Source organism: Prionailurus viverrinus, chromosome B3 (genome assembly GCF_022837055.1).
Source record: "Prionailurus viverrinus isolate Anna chromosome B3, UM_Priviv_1.0, whole genome shotgun sequence".
NCBI lineage: Eukaryota > Metazoa > Chordata > Mammalia > Carnivora > Felidae > Prionailurus > Prionailurus viverrinus.
The window spans coordinates 118,108,628-118,125,766 of NC_062566.1; the positions used below are offsets into that span (position 1 = coordinate 118,108,628).

The following is a 17,139-nucleotide window of genomic DNA, read 5'->3' on the forward strand; positions in this document are numbered from 1 at the left end:
CCGTGCTCCGGATCCGGCAGGTTCTTCCGGGGTCGTGACCACTGGTCACAGAGGTGCTTAATCTAAAGATGGCGGCTTCAGCGGTGAGGGGCGCTATGGCGCTGCGTACTAGTGCTAGCCGGCCGGTGGCTTTCGTCAGAAAAATTCCCTGGACCGCAGCCTCGAGTGAGTGATGGAGACGTATTAGGGGCGGAAGTTTGAGGCTCAAGCGATCCTCAAAAGCACTGCTTTTGGCGGAGCGCTGGAATCAGCGTGGTAGCTGGATTAAGAGCTGTTGCTCCTGAGCAAACCAGTGAGCAGAATTTTTTTTTTTTTTTTTTTCCAATTAATTGGGGATGCGTCTTGAGCTTTTGCGGCATGTATTCAGGGTCTCCTGCCTGCGGGAGTGATTTGGTGGAACAGTTCGTTACTTGCAAACGTTAAGATGTACGATTTAGAAGGGACTGTTTTGATTGCGTATGGAGGATGGATTCAAACTGGTAAGGTTGAAGGCGGGGAGACGAACTAAAAGGCAGTTTCAGTAATTTAGTCCTAAGAAGAGGACCTGAAATAGTGTAGTGGTAGAAAAGCGGGTCAAATCCACCTATGTTAACAGAACAAAATCAACGGCTTTTCTTGATGGTTTGAATGGGAAAGAGTACGGAATGACGGAAAAGGAAGAACAACTTCCAGGTTTTTAGCGTTGGTGAATATCGTGGTTAGGATGTGGAAGCAGCAGGTTTAAAGAAGAGGAGTTAAAGGTTAAATGTGTTGAGTTTGAGAAAAACCTGTGAGGTCTCCGTCAGCAAGTGGGCAGAGATTGTGTAGAGATTGAGAAGTGCCCTTTTAAACATACTGCGCAGGTTAGAATTCCACCTCGGCCATTTAATAGTTGTGCAACCCAAAGGGAGGGAATTTGGGAAAAGGGCTCACTACTGTAATTCAGTTTCATCTGTGAAATGGAGTCAGTAATAACTTTCCTCATAGGATTTTTGATTGGGTTAAAATGAGTTTATATGTAAACCGCTTAGACCTGTGCTAGATACATAAGTGCTCAATGAATGATAATCATTTTCATGATTACTGTAATTGAAGCTCAAGGGGAGAGACCTCGGCTGGAGATAGAGGGTTGGGAGTAATCAGTATCGAAATCTCTCACCAACATTGATTTTTGTCAGTTGCAGTTTTGAGAAAATGTTTTTATATTTGCCTACCAAAAATTAAAAATCCACGGTCAGTTTTATAGGTTTTCATGTATCAGGTCATCTCCCTTAAAGAAAAGAATGGAACTGGGATTACTCACCTCTTAGTTTTTGTGGTCCAGGTGTGGGTAGTGGAATGGAAAATAGATCAGTTTGTGCCTCACTTTCTCAATATGTGGCAGGTGAAGATCAAGCCAGTACAATGTCTTGCTTAGGCTCCATGAAACTGTGTAAAGGCCCAGGGATTTCATCAGCATCTTGCAGTTGCAGGTGTACAGACCATAATGGGTTGGTTTAAAACTCTTACAAAGGGTCTATGTAACATACAGCTTTGAAACATTCTCTCTCAGTTCATTCATTCATTCAGCAAATATTTAAGGAGTGTTTGTGGTGGTCATTGTTCTTGGTGCTTGCAGTTGTTTTCCCTTAACAGTTATAGGTAATTTGGGAAGAGGGTTACCTTCCAGAACTAGTTTGTTTTGGAAGTGAATGTTTTCTAGAACTTTCAATACCTGGTTTAAAACGTGTATATTTAACACTATTTTGTTTATTCTCCAGTAACATGGTCTCTGAGGTCCTGATCTTGACAACTGATTTGACCAAGTGGGAGAGCTCTTCAGAAATTTAGTCCCTATGGGTTGCTGAAGCATTACTAGGCATTTATTCATTCATCAAATATTGCCCTACTGTGTATCAATTACTATTGACATAGTGGACTCAACACTCGGGAAAGTTACGGTGTTGTGGTGAGGGTGAGGAGACTTACAACAGATACAGGCAATTGTTGAAGCAGTGGGGTTTAGATGAACTAGGGGAAATAACCAGGTAATATGAAATATCAATCAGGGAAAGTACAAGCACTGTAGTTCAGAAGAGATCATGTATTTTTGATTTTTAAGATTACTATGCATCTTTGAGGACTTGGGTCAGGATAATAACATTGTTTTGTATTGGAGTAGATCCCCGATAAATTAATATTCAGTGGATATATTTGGCTTGGATCTTGAAGGATAATTACAATTTAGGCAGGAAGAGATAGGATTACCGACATAACAAGGGGAAATAACGATAGACAAAGATGGAAATCCATGGGACACACAGAATTTCATTTGCTATACTAGAGAGTAACTATGGGCCAGCAATGGGAAATAAAGCAGGAAGGGTAAGCAGGGTCATCTCAACAAATTTTAAAGTATCAGCTTTTTAACTGAGTGTAAACTTTATGGAAGGCAAGGGCTTAAACAACACACTACGGTTAAATTGTCTTTTGTGTGACTTTCTCACAAGGATTGTTATCCATGCACCTAACACTATGATGAAGATACTCCTCTGCAGGGGATGAAGACTACAGTCAACTCAGCAACTTATCTGTGTGTGTCCCTACACACACTTTCCCCAAATCTGGTACATTGCAGCTTTATAGAAATGGTTCTTGACTTACAGTGGTTTCATTTACAATTTTTTGACTTTACAATGGTGCAATAGTGATACACGTTCTGAAGAAACTCTGCTTTAAATTTTGATTTTTTTCCCTGTGCTAGTGATATGCAGTATGATACTCTTTTGTGATACTAGGCAGCAGCAGCAGCAAGATGCAGCTCCCAGTGAGCCATGTGATTACGAGGGTAAACAACTCATAGACTTACTCTGTGCCCTTAACCACCATTCTGGTTTTCATTTTCAGTAGTCAATAAATTACATAAGAAATTCAACACTTTATTATAAAACAGGTTTTGCATTAGATGGTTTTGCCTGACTATAGGCTAATGTAAGTATTCTGAGCATGTTTAAGTTGGCTAGTCTAGGGGTGCCTGGGTGGCTCAGTCAGTTAAGTGTTCGACTTTGGCTCAGGTCATGGGTTCAAGCCCCGTGCCAGGCTCTGTGCTGCTGACAGCTCAGAGCCTGGAGCCTGCTTCAGATTCTGTGTCTCCCTCTCTCTGTTCTTCCCCTGCTCATGCTCTGTCTCTCTCTCAAAAATAAAAAAATAAACATAAAAAAACTTTTTTATGATGTAGGCTAGGCTAAGCTATGCTGTTCAGTAGGTTAGGTGTATTAAATGCATTTTCAACTTGGGATATTTTCAACTTACAATAGGTTTATCAGCTGTAACCCCATCATAACTTGAAGATCTGTAGTCAGTACCATAGCTGCTTCCTAAATCTTAAGGCTTCAAGGAAATGCAAAGTAGCTCCTGTTCACAAAATGTTTGGGAACTCTAGGCCCACTTTTGGTTTCTACCTACAATCTAGGATGAAAGATACAAAACATATTAACTCCTTTTTTGTTGTTTGTTTTTAAGTAATCTCTGTGCCCAACGTGGGGCTTGAACTCACAACTCCGATTTCAAGAGTCACATGCTTTACCGACTAAGCCAGCCAGGTACCCCAAAATACATGAGCTACTTTTAACATGTTTTCTCTTCCTATACAGGTGAGCTGAGAGAACACTTTGCACAGTTTGGCCATATACGAAAGTGCATCATACCTTTTGTGAGTATTCTCTTTGAAAAAAAAAAAAGTTATCCTTTCATTCTTGATCCTCAAATTTTATCCTCGAATTCTTGAGTTTTTGTCAAAACATAACAACTTGTATGACTTTCTAATGAAGTAAAGCTGTTCATCAGAGTCTTTATGGATAAAATTATGGGTAATCTGATTAAAAAAGTAAAAAAAAAAAAACCACACAAAAAACTTATCCTGCACATAACAAATTACCACAAACATAAGGACTCAAAACGACAAACATATGTTATCCACAGTTTCAGCAGATCAGGAACCTGGGCATTCCCTTACTGGGCCCTCTGCTCAGGGTCTCATATAGCTGCAGGCCAGGTGTCAGCTGGGGCTTTGGTCTCATCAGAGGCTCAACTGGGAAAGACTGATGTCCAAGATCCCTCAGGTTGTTGGCAGAATTCATTTTTGAACTGTAGGACTGAGGTATCTACCTTTTTGCTGGCTTTCAGCTTGTAAGGACTACCTGCAGTTCCTTGTTACCTGGGAGGTCTGTAGGCTCCCCCAACATGGCAGCTTACTTCTTCAAAGTCAGCAGAGGAGTTTCTCTGTCTAGTCTGTTAAGTTTGTCTTAGAACATAGTCATGGGAGTGGCATCCCATCATTTTTGCCATATTCTTTTGGTTAAAAGCATGTCACAGGTCCCACACACCCTCAAGGGGAAGGGGTTATACAGAGGGTAACTTGGTGGGACATGTGTAGATCACAGGGCCATCTTTGAATTCTGCCCACTCCAGTATTATAGTAAGGACTTGATACTAAAGGATGATTTTATCTGAAAATTAATTGGTGGAGGGGCACCTGGGTGGCTCAGTCGGTTAAAGTGTCTGACTTTGGCCCAGGTCATGATCTCATGGTTAATAGGTTTGAGCCTTATGTCGGGCTCTCTGCTGACAGCTGAGTCCGGAACCTGCTTCCAATTCTGTGTCATCCTCTCTCTCTGCCCCTCTCCTGCTCATGCTCTCAAAAATAAATAAACATTTAAAAAAAATTTTTTTTCAACTGGGAGAGAATATCTGTTTTAATCTTTATCCTTATTAAGTTGAATGCCTTTTTCTTTTAGTATTTTTATATTTGTTATATTTCCTTTAAAAATTTTAATGTTTATTTTTTTTTATAATTTTTTTTTCAACGTTTTTTATTTATTTTTGGGACAGAGAGAGACAGAGCATGAATGGGGGAGGGGCAGAGAGAGAGGGAGACACAGAATCGGAAACAGGCTCCAGGCTCCGAGCCATCAGCCCAGAGCCTGACGCGGGGCTCGAACTCACAGACCGCGAGATCGTGACCTGGCTGAAGTTGGACGCTTAACCGACTGCGCCACCCAGGTGCCCCTTAATGTTTATTTTTGAAAGAGAGAGAGCACATGCAGAGGAGGGACAGAGAGGTAGACACAGAATCTGAAGCGGGCTCCAGGCTCTGAGCTGTTAGCACAGAGCCTGACATGGAGCTTGAACTCACGAACTATGAGATCATGACCTGAGCCGAAGTCAGATGCTCCCTGAACTGAGCCACCCAGGCACCCCTCCTTTGCTTTCTAAGGAAGGTTTAGAAATCAGTTTATCAATTTGTTTTGCTTTATTCTGGGCTGTATTTTTCTGTAGGCTTTCTAGAATTACTGGATTTTTGATGGTGTAATGTGAGTACACACAAAGTTTACAGGTGCTTCACTAAAACTGCCCCTTTTTTCCTGACACTGAGAAGACTATGGTAAAATATCAACTTAAAGAAATTTAAATTCTTAACTCTTCATGTTTGTTGCTTTCCAAGGATCTAATAGATTACTCCTATCTAGTGCTAGTGAGGGTGTAGGGAAGCTGGCACTGAAATTGCTCAGAAGTTTACTTCATTTCTGAAGGGTAGTTTGGTAAAATCAAAATCCAGAATTTGTATTTGCTTTGATCTAGCAATTCCATTTTTAGGCATTTATTCTGCAGAAATGGTGTGGTTAAGAATGCTCAAAGCAACATTGTTCACTAATATAACTGGAAAGGGGCGCCTGGGTACTCAGTTGGTTAAGCGTCTGACTCCTGATTTCGGCTCAGGTCATGATCCCAGAGTTCTGAGATCGAGTATTGCATTGGGCTACGTGATGAGCATGGAGCCTGCTTAAGATTCTCTGTCTCTCCCTCTGCCCCTCTCGCCTGCTCCCACTTTCTCTCTTTAAACTAAATAAAAAAAATAGTAATATTACCAGAAAGAACCTAAATGTTTGTCAATGGGATTAAATAGTCATTGGTACAATGGAGTTTTTTATACAGTTGATTAAAAGAATGAGGCACATGTATTACTGACATGAAAATGTTTCTATAAGCTTAAAAACTACAATTTTACAAAGAGTATGAAACTTGTGTTTTTTGAGGAGCATTAAAAAATTTTATCCAAAAATAGTAACACATTTTTCTTGGTTCCCATTTCCCTCTTAGAAGTATAAATAAAATAATTTAGGACCTGGAGTTAACAGGTTTAGATTTAAACAAAAGAAAATTTTGATTCTTGGTAAAACTAAATAAAATGTAACAGGAAAAAAGTTTCTGGTAAACAATTCATGTACTCAAGTTAGAAATCCAGGTTCCTATCTTAGATACACAGTACTTAAGTTTTACACAAACACAAAGCTTTTTCAAATGTTTATTTATTTAGAGAGAGAGAGAGAGTGTGAGGAGGGGAAGGGCAGAGAGAGGTGAGAGAGAATCCCAAGCAGGCTCCACGTTCAGCGTGCAGTCTCACGACCGGGAGATCATGACCTGAGCTGAAATCAAGAGCTGGACACTTAACTGACTAAACCACCCAGGCTTCCCCCACACACAAAATTTGTAAAGCTTTTACAGCAATGGTCATAAGGAGGTAGAGGAGAAATTGTATTTTTCTGAGGTAAGGAGTGAATCACTGGGACATTACCAGAAACTTCCTGCAGTCTAGGTTTATACTTAAAAAGTTACCTTTTAGGAGTGCCCGGGTGGTTCAGTCAGTTGAGCCTAAGATTCTTGATTTTAGCTCAGGTCACGATCCTAGGGTCGTGGGACTGAGCCCTATGCTTTGTGCTGAGCATGGAACCTGCTTAAGATTCTGTATCTCCCTCCATCTGCCCCCCTCTCCCACTATTTCTCTCTCTCAAAAAAAAAGTCACCTTTTAAATATGGGGGCAATTTCTAAGAATTTGGTTTGGGGGTGGTGTGGAGCACAACATAACTTTGTAACAAGATTGATGATGATGATGATGATGTACAGAGTGAATAGACATCTTTGTATCTGTTCTTTTTATTTGGGTGGGGAGGGGCAGAGGGAGAGAGAGAGAATCTTAAGCGGGCTCCATGACCAGCACAGAGCCCAAAGGCAGGCTTGATCTCACAACCTTGAGGTCATACTTGAGCCAAAATCAAGAGTTGGATGCTTAACCGACTGAGCCACCCAGGCACTCCTCGTCTTTAAATAGCAGGGTGCTTCGAAGCACACCAGAATCTTTTCCACACGTGCTGATGTATAGGTTGGATGATAAGCACTCTTGTCCTATGCACAAAGGGAAGCACCTTGAAGTCTGGAGCTAGGTAGATAAGGGTAATACTGTATATATTTTTTCTTTTTTCCTATTTTTCATCAGGAATAGGGAGTATGTGATTATAATGGTAGTAGTGGTGATGAGAGTAATTGGTCTCCAAAATTACCAGAAATGCACCTAGATTTTGAGGCTTAATTTTTTAGTTTCTAGAAATGAAGAAGTTACGAGTACTCTATTTATGTGATTAAAATTTCCCTTATTTTAGTGTGGTTTGTATCTTGAATGACAAAGAAACTTTACTACCTATATGTTACTTCTCTAGTGGCATCAGAAAAGCAGAATGTTAAGATTAACACGGCGGTTAAGCCTTTGGTAACTAAGTTTTTCAACATCTTTAATAATGTCTGTTATGCCGTTTTGGCAGATGAACAGTTGGTAGTTTGTTTTGGAGCTCATGGAAACGTTTTTCAAGTTCATGATTAATCTCTTCCTAAATTTTGAATTTTTAGGACAAAGAGACTGGGTTTCACAGAGGTATGGGTTGGATTCAGTTTTCTTCAGAAGAAGAACTTCAGAATGCACTACAGCAAGAAAATCATATTATTGATGGAGTAAAGGTAAATATTTTTCTGTATAACGTTGTGAGCTTTCTATATATCAGTCAGTAGGTCAAAAGTATGGAATGACAAGGTCTTTGGGAGATTTGTAACTAAGGTTTCCTTAATATTGGTTAAAGAATGGTGGTGGTGGGAGAGTGCCAGTTCTAAAATGTCTGGGGAGGGTAGTACAGGAAGACCCTTTAATGGTTAGCAAGGTGTATCTAACATAGAGCAGTGGGAACTTACTTACAAGGTAGGGAGACTGTTGTTGAAATCCTGGCTTTTCCACTTACCATGCAACCTTGGGTCAAACCGATTTAGTTTTAAGAGCAGGGAACAAATAACATCCTCTTGACTTCTAGCTGCTGACTCCATAATAAAAAGGCAGTCTTAAAGTGGCAGTTTTCAGTCAGTTGTAATGTTTTTGCAGATAGTGTCTTTCCTTACAATGCTTATTTGATTTTTCTCAGCTCCACATTCAAGCTCAAAGACCAAAAAATTTGCAAGGGGATCAAACATCTGATGAAGAAAAAGATTTTTGAGACTGTTACTACCTATTAAATAAAGTAAACAAAATTGAAAATTTTGCCTAAATGTTTTTATTTGAAACAAGTAGTTGCACCAAGCAAGAGCTTGCTTTCCCCACTCCAAATGAAAACCGAGCTCAGGAGGGGCAGGCGTCATTTGGCAGGACAGTTCTAGTATGTGAACATCCTTCTACTCACTGTGATTGGGGCAACTGTATTCATCAGCAGTCCTTCTTACACAAAATATTATCCCCAAAGTACTAACGTCACACAAAAGGAAGTGGTCTTAATTTCATGTGTGGAGCAGTATGTTCTATAAATGCCAAAAGGTAGGAGAAACACAAACACAACCCACTCTTTAAAAAAAACTAAATAGTTCAAAGAATTTTCCACCACCCCCCCCCCCTTACTCCCGTAATAAAAAGTAGTGCTGGGGTCTGACACCCAGATTTGGTTTTTATCCTGGCCATTTACAAAGTGTTTCCCCATCTGACTTGCATCATTAGGGTTATGGACAAAAGTTCATTCACTTTGAAGAACGGTGTATCTACTCCTTCCTCCTCTTCTTGCCTTCATGCTCATGTTCCTTGGGGCGGCTGCTGTCTGAGGGTCTTTTAGAGCCACCGTGCTGTTTGGCTTCTTCCAAAAACTTGTCTAAACCAAAAGGATCTTCCTCAAACTGAACTGGTCCTTCTCGGCCTCTCTGCCTACGGTCTGAACCAGAAAACTCCTTATCGGGAACAAATCTAGGGAAAAAGAAAAAGGACTATGAACCACTTTGTTTTCACTAGTGCAAACAGTGAGACTGAGCTGTCTGCCTTGGTACCTGTTGGTCTTTATTCTGGCTTCTAGGTCATCACCATACATGTCCTTGTCCAGGTTTTTACTGGGCCTGTAAATATTCTGGGCCATATCTTTACCACCTCTCCAGGCTTGATCATAAACATTGTAAATTTCATCTTCTCCACCTGCAAAACCACTGTCCATACCCTGTGGAACAAGGACATTAAAAGTTCACATTTTCAGCAATCTGAACTGCAAATTAAAATGATCTTCATTAAAAAAAGTCCGTAAATTTTCATTCTTACCACCTTTGGTCCTTAGATTAAATACAGTGCTAATTAACAAGTCTGACTACTTTAGTGAAGTAGTCATTAAAATTGGGGGATAGTAGTATAAACAGGTACTTGACAATTTCAGTTTTACAGACAATGGCAAAAAGATGAAAGAATTGTCAAGTACCATTTACCTGATGTCACTCACTGATTTATTTATCATGTAACTTCTATGCCCAACATGGGGCTTAAACTCACATCCCTGACGTCAAGAGTTGCATGTTGTATAGGCAGGCATCCCTGTATGATTTCATTTAGAATAGGGGCATCTGGGTGGCTCAGTTGCTTAAGTGTCCAACTTTGGCTGAGGTCATGATCTTGCGGTTTGTGGGTTCAAGCCCCACATTGGGCTCTGTGCTGACAGCTTGGAGCCTGGAGCCTGCTTTGGATTCTGTGTCTCCCTGTCTCTCTGCCCCTCTCCCATTTTCACTCTGTCTCTCTCTCAAAAATAAATAAACGTAAAAAAAATTGTTTAGAATAAATGTCACACCCCTTAACTCCCTGAGAACATCACTGTCTGCCTGCCTGCCTGCCTGTCTCTATGTATCTATGTATCTATGTATCTATCTATGTATCTATCTATATCTATCTATCTAAGAGAGAGAGAACATGTGCTGGGGAGGGGGCAGAGGGTGAGAGCAAGAATCTTAAGCAGGCTCCCATGACCCTAGGATCGTAACCTGAGCTGAAATCAAGATGCTCAACTGAGTCACCCAGGCACTCCAAGAACAATCACTATTATAGCAAGAGAAAATAAGGCTCTTAATGAAAATCCTAAGACAACAAGGAACTTGCTTCATATATTTGAATGGTTCCTTAATACGGGATGTCCTTTGTTAGGAAAATTTTTATTACAACTTTGAAATAATTTAAGCTTAAGCTTGTAAGAGGTGACAGTCATAAATATTTACTTACGTGAAATTTTCATGCCTAACCCCTTTGCTCAGCCTGGTAAATTACCAAAGCATAGTGTTTAAGAACATAAACTTTGAAATCAAGACAGCCCATGTTTTAATCTTCTATCAGTTTCTAGCTAAACCTGTATGTGTCTCAAACATACAGAGGTTGTAACAAATAGTATGAAGTCATAGGGTTTTTTAAAGGATTGAAATAATACAAGTAAAAGAACAATGCCAGGAATGTAAAAAAGTACCTAATAAATTATTAAACTAAAAGAACTTACTCAGATGCTACCTTCAAATCTCCCTGAAGCCTCGGAGTCAATAAACTTTTCTGTTCCATATCCTAGTAGAACTTTATTTCTATGTCTATATTTTTATTATAGCCTGCCTTGTCCTTATTTATATACATATATGTCTTTTCCAGTAGACTTGAAGGTTCCTTGAGGGCAAAGCACATCTATCTTTGATCTAAAGGTCTTATGCCTGTAAATAATGTTGGGTAGATTAAAACATAAAGATACTTCTTCAGTCCTAATGTGTCCTAGCTAGTTAATAACAATAGCTTCTAGGAATCAGATTTCCTGATAGCTAATTTAGCACTTAAATTTAGTTTTTTAGCTTCATCTTTTATATCAGTTTTTTTTTAATGTTTATTTATTTTTGAGACAGAGAGAGACAGAGCATGAACGGGGGAGGGGCAGAGAGAGAGGGAGACACAGAATCGGAAGCAGGCTCCAGGCTCTGAGCCATCAGCACAGAGCCCGATGCGGGGCTTGAACTCACAGACCGCGAGATCGTGACCTGAGCTGAAGTCGGACGCTTAACCGACTGAGCCACCCAGGCACCCCTAGCTTCATCTTTTAAAGATCTCAAGTTTATGTAATTCTACAGCATTAAAAAGTTGTTTTTTTTTTTTTTTCAAAGATCAACAAAAAACCAAAAGAGATAGTTTTGTAGGACACTGGGTCTATTTTAGAAATAAAAGACCAATATATTAGGTTTTTTTTAAATCACCTAATTTCTTTCATTTTCTACTAGTGTCTTACATCTTAGCCAACTGTAAGAGGGCAAAATCAGAGTTGTTTCATCTTACTTGCATCAAAGATCAAATAAGATAAAGCAGCTAAGTTATAACACATAACTTGTAATATTCTTCTCTCATTATGCCAGCATACCTTACTTAGATTGATCCAAATCTATGATACGTTAATTTTCTTTTCCCTGAGAACTATATTCATATCAACACTTAAGACATGCTATTTCTAAATTCCTTGTACCTTGGACTGGTTGAAGAGCCTTTGGTCATACTGAACTTCATTGGACGTCCGAGGATTGGGTACACCAAGAGCAATGACTTCGCTGATATCTCGATTTTCATTTCTCTGCAGTTTTGACCTGTTTTGAAATATAATGTTGCTAACTGAAAACTCTTCACAGACAAGCTGAATTTCAATTTCAGCCTAACCAATCTCAGAAGCAAAGTTAATGAATACATCCTGTTCAGATCTTGTGAACATATATTCCCTGATAATGCATAATTGGGCTGGCAGTCCTTACAGCACTTCAGAGATGTGATTATTAGAAGAGGTGGGGTTTTACAATCAGGCCTTTCTGTTCAACGAAAAGAACTGTCAAGAGACTCACTCTAGACATGAAGTGTTTAATACAAGAAATCACCTTACAAAAAAAAAAAAAAAAAAAAAAAAAAAGGAAGAAAAAAAAGAAAGGAAATCACCTAACAGAGCATGCTGAGATAGAAAATTGCTAGTCTATATTTGCTATTATGCGAGGGTTGGGGCGGGGGGGGGGGGGGGTGACTGGATGCAAATTAGATGTATCCTATGAATCACTGTCAGTAAGCCAGAATCAGTTCTTTACCTGAACCACATTTAATAATTTTATCCTATAAGAATTTTGAGAAAAACATATCAATGACTGGATTACTCAGTATGATTTTCAATATTCAGATTATCTTAATTCCCCTGCTGTTTCAGTATGTATGCAATCTATATCATAATGAAACCATGGTAACTGTCATCACTTATTTTACCAGAAACTCAGGTCTGTCAATCTATTTTTTTTGAGAGAGCGCTACTGTTTTTGAGAGAGAGACAGTGGAAGCCGGGGAAGGGCAGAGAGAGGGAGACACAGAATTCAAAGCAGGCTCTAGGCTCTGAGCTATCAGCACAGAGACTGAAGCTGGGCTTGAACTCATGAACCATGAGATCATGACCTGAGCCGAAGCTGGATGCTTAACCAACTGAGCCACCCAGGTGGCCTGAAACTCAAGTCTTAAAATGATTTCTATAGACAACCTAATTTTCACCCAGTCATAAGTTTACAGTCTTTCTACATTATCAATTCTCATAACCACTTTACTGTTTTTAAGGGCCCAATTTATCTACAGAGCCATTTTAATTTTTTACAGCTTAGGAATTTCAGAGCAAGAGTATCATTAATTGTGCACTTTCACATTTCATTCCACTCTCTTCTACACCGCTATTATCCACAATTTGAAATTCAGATTTTCTGCTTCTCCAGGGCTCCACTTACCCAGGGAGATGAGCTATGCCATTAAATAACAAAGACCACCACCAGCAGGAATCTTCTTTTTAATGTTTAGTACATGACTTGAAAAAAAAATGGATTTTATCAATAGCTCACAAAATGATGAGAGTGTGGAAAACTGCTCATATGGAAAGACAATGTTTCATAGTTGTATTTAACCCTCACTCAGAATTCAGGCCTCAGCCTTTGGTGAACCATAAACTTTACCAATCCCTACTTTAGCCCAAGTCCCCATGCAAGTATTTTGTTTGTTTCACGCAGGTCTATACTTATTAACAGTGCTCTGGTCCATTTTCCCAAGTAATTTTACATGGTAGCTCTGTCTTTGAATTTTAATAGAACTGCTCATGAGAAGAGGCTGATTTTCACTTCTCACAAAATCTGCTCTTATCTGCCACTGTACTCGGGACGGTCCTCTGCATGTAGGAGTATCTCAATGAAAGCACAGAAGCTTTGGGGCGCCCGGGTGCCTCAGTTCGTTGAGCATCCGACTCTGACTTAGGCTTCGGTCATGATCTCACGGTACATGAGACTGAGCCTCACATCAAGCTCTGTGCCGACAGCAAGGAGCCTGGTTGGGATTCTCTCTCTTCCCCCCCCCGCCCCCTCCCCAACTCACGCATGTGTGCGCGCTCTCTCTCAAAATAAACATTAAAAAAATAATAATTTTTTTAAAAGTACAGAAGCTTATTCTCTGCCTGGAGGAATAGGCACATAATGTTGGTCTCACCATTTAAAATAGGAAAAGAACAGACCAGAACAGTCCTATCTACTACCTTCACAAAGATGATCTGAACTCCCTTTTCTATATCCCTCTGTCATTCGCAATTCTAGCTTATTCTATACATCTACAGGGTGATAAGAAAGGATTACTTCCAGGGACAGTCAATTCTTCTTCTAAGAAAAAGTAAATAGTTTGGTGTGAGAAAATAGTGCTGATCTAGTAAGTTATCAAACTAAAAAGGAAAGGCAGAGAAGCAAAACTGGGCCCAGTGGACTAAACCTTCTCTCTAAAAGGTTCAGAAAAGCCACTCCTCATAATTCGTATTTACCTCAAATAGCACCTACCTCTTATCAGGAGCTGCCCTGGAAAGATTCCGGTCGTGCTGTCTTTCTTTTCGCCTATCATGCCGGATTTCATCCCTCTCACGTGCCTCCCCATCCTCTGTGTGAACAGAGTTGAAAATTACTTCACCACTATGTTACCCATTAATATCTGGAACCAGAGAATATTCTTTAACCTACGACAGAAAATTCCATGAATTTCTTTATAGTCACATTCAACCCTTTTAACTTACTTGCAATTAATTTAAATCCAGCAGTATTGATCTAATTTTTTAAAGTTTATTTACTTATATGCGGGGGGGGTGGGGCAGAGAGAGAGGGTGAGAGACAATCTCAGGCAGGCTCCATACTCAGTGCAGAGCCTGACTTGGGGCTCGATTCCCGAATGTGAGATCATGACCTGAGCTGAAATCAAGAGTCGGCTGCCTAATTGATTGAGCCACCCAGGCGCCCCAGTTTCATTTTTGAATGTGAATTCCATAATTATGCATGCAGCTGCAGTGTTTACAGGTAAAGTATACTGATGATGTCTTTAACTTGAAATGCATCAAAGTTGTAAGGTGAACTGACGGTGGATACAGATGGGTAGACAGGTAATAAAGCAAATTTAGCAATGTTAATTGTGAAAAAAAAAAGTTAACTGTAGAATCTAGGTGGTGGAGATATGGTTGTTCATTGTATAATTCTTTCAACTTTTCTGTGTGTGTGTTTTTTTTAAGTTTATGTACTTATTTTGAGGGAGAGAGAGCACGTGTGCGCACATGATCACGTGAAAGGGGCAGAGACAGAATCCCAGGCAGGCTCCACATTGCCAGCACAAGAGCCTGATGTGGGGCTTGAACCCACAAAATTCGAGATCATGACCTGAGCTGAAACCAAGAGTTGAATGCTTTACCGACTGACCCTTGATTTCAGCTCAGGTCATGACCCGAGGGTCATGGGTCTGAGCCCCACGTTGGGCTCCCCTTGAGCACGGAGACTGCTTAAGATTCTCTCTCTACCCTGCCTCTGTACCTCTCCCCTGCTCGCTCTCTAAAAAAATAAAAAATAAAAAAAAATTAAAATTGTCATATTAAAATTTCAGGAAAAAAAATTATGTGTAAATGTACCCTTGTATTTTCAAAGACCGGCTGAATAAAGAATCTTTTGCTTGTGGTCCACCACAGCTGGCTGCGTCTTGATCTCTACCTATGGTGTTTATGTCTATCTTCACCTTCTCTTCTCTCTCCAGTCTGAAGGGACACAGTGTGAGCATGTGCTTTGGTGGAGCCAGCCTGTCTGGATTCACATCCTGTTCCTATGACAGGTTAGCAATATGACCCTGTGCAGGTTACTCTACCACTCTGAGCTTTAGTCTCCTCTGTAAAACAGTGACAGTCCTACAACCACTGCCTGGGGTCGCTGGAGGGAGTATATAAGGCAGTACATGTAAAGTGTTCAGAGTAGTGTCTGCCATAATAAGCACTCAATAAACGTTAGTTATTAGTATCTGGCAACACATTTGTCAAAATTTTAACTAATTCTTCAAAAATCATTCTGTGCCTTCTTATCCTCACCAGTGTAGAGAACTTAGATACAGGGAAAATCTTCTAATTACCTTCCGTGGCTAAGTATATGTACAACAAGCAGGTTTTTATAACTTGCCTTATTAAGTCATTCATATATGATTCAAGGGTATTCAAGGGAACTACTTATAATCCTAGTTCTTTCTCTACAGCTGAACTCTGGACTCCTATATCCAACTGCCTGCCTGACACCTCTATCTTAAACTTAACGTGTCTACAACTAAACTCCTAATCTTTCCCTCCCAAACCTCTTCCCCTGCAGTCTTCCTAATATTAGTAAATGGAAACTCAATCCCTCCCAACTGCTCATGAAGTTCTGGAAATAATCCCTGACTCTTCTTCTCTCATACCTCTACGTAACACATAAGCAAATTTTGATGGCTCTCCCTTCAAAACACATCTGTATCCGACCATGTTTTCCCTACCTCTCGTTATCTCTCATCTGGATTACTGCAACAGCCCTCCAAATGGTTTCCCTGCTCCTCCACATGCCCATTCCACAGCCTGCTCATATATGGCATATTGTGCTGCTTTGCTCAAACCCTTCAAATGCTTCCCTTGTTATTTGAAGTAAAAGCCATGTGCTTAAAATGGCTAAAAGGCCACCCATGATCTGGCCATTAGTCTTCGTATTTACATTAACTACTCTGACACCTCATCTACTACTCAGCGTGCTCCAGTCCAGCTACACTGGCCTCCCTGCTTTTCTTTAACACACCCAGTATACTCCCAAATCAGGGCCTTTGCACTTGCTGTTCCTTCTGTCTGGGATGCTTTTCCGCAGAGTAAGACTCACTTCCTTACTTCCTTCAAGTTTTTGTGCTAATGTTATCATCTAAGAAGTCAGGTCCATTCTGACTATCCTTTCCTTCTGGTACTTTTATCCTCCTTGCCTGTTTTATTTTTCTCCATAGAGATTATTATTATGCTATTGTTATTAATTATCTAGTAATGATAATTAACTTTTTTTGGTCTGTTTACATTCACTGCTATACTCTCAATTTAACTGAAAACCTTGTGTCTAGAAGAGAACCCTGCATATAGTAGATGCTCAATATGCATTGAAGGAATGAATAATTGTACTAGTCTAGGATTGATTATTTGAAAAAAAATTTTTTTTAATATTTATTCACCTTTGAGAGACAGAGCACAAGTGGGGAAGGGGCAAAGAGAGAGGGAGACATAGAACCTGAAGCAGTCTCCAGGCTCTGAGCTGTCAGTGCAGAGCCTAATGTGATGCTCAAACCCACGAACTGTGAGATCGTGACCTGAGCCGATGTCTGACACTTAACCGACTGAGCTACCCCCTCATTATTTCATTTTTTCAAAAATTTTTAATGTTTATTTTTGAGAGAGACAGAGCACAAATAGGGAAGGGGCAAAGAGAGAGGGAGACACAGAATCTGAAGCAGGCTCCAGGCTCTGAGCTGTCAGCACAGAGCCCGATGTGGGGCTCGAACTCATGAATCATGAGATCATGACCTGAGTTGAAGAGCTGAAGTCAGACATTTAACTGAGCCACCAAGGTGCCCTTAGAAACTTTCTTTTTTAAAATATTTACTTATTTAGAGACAGAGAGAAAAAGCACGGATGTGTGAACTGGGGGAG

The 17,139-nt window shown here is 40.1% G+C and overlaps 2 protein-coding genes across 2 annotated transcripts in view; one reads left to right on the plus strand and one right to left on the minus strand.

The window, feature by feature from the left end:
* Positions 1-14: 14 nt before the first annotated feature.
* SLIRP (SRA stem-loop interacting RNA binding protein) lies at positions 15-8,372 on the plus strand. The gene is made up of 4 exons (XM_047861898.1): positions 15-165; positions 3,612-3,670; positions 7,700-7,807; positions 8,260-8,372. The coding sequence occupies exons 1-4, from the start codon at positions 69-71 to the stop codon at positions 8,329-8,331; spliced, it is 336 nt and encodes a 111-aa protein (XP_047717854.1). The 5' UTR covers positions 15-68; the 3' UTR covers positions 8,332-8,372.
* Positions 8,371-17,139, minus strand: part of SNW1 (SNW domain containing 1) — a 33,087-nt gene continuing 24,318 nt past the window's right edge. Inside the window, exons 11-14 of the mRNA XM_047861894.1 lie at positions 13,970-14,066; positions 11,611-11,728; positions 9,143-9,306; positions 8,371-9,062 (exon numbers count right to left, since the gene is read on the minus strand). Of these exons, the coding sequence (XP_047717850.1) occupies positions 8,864-9,062; positions 9,143-9,306; positions 11,611-11,728; positions 13,970-14,066 (578 nt within the window). The 3' untranslated portion in view covers positions 8,371-8,863. The remainder of the gene's footprint in view (positions 9,063-9,142; positions 9,307-11,610; positions 11,729-13,969; positions 14,067-17,139) is intronic.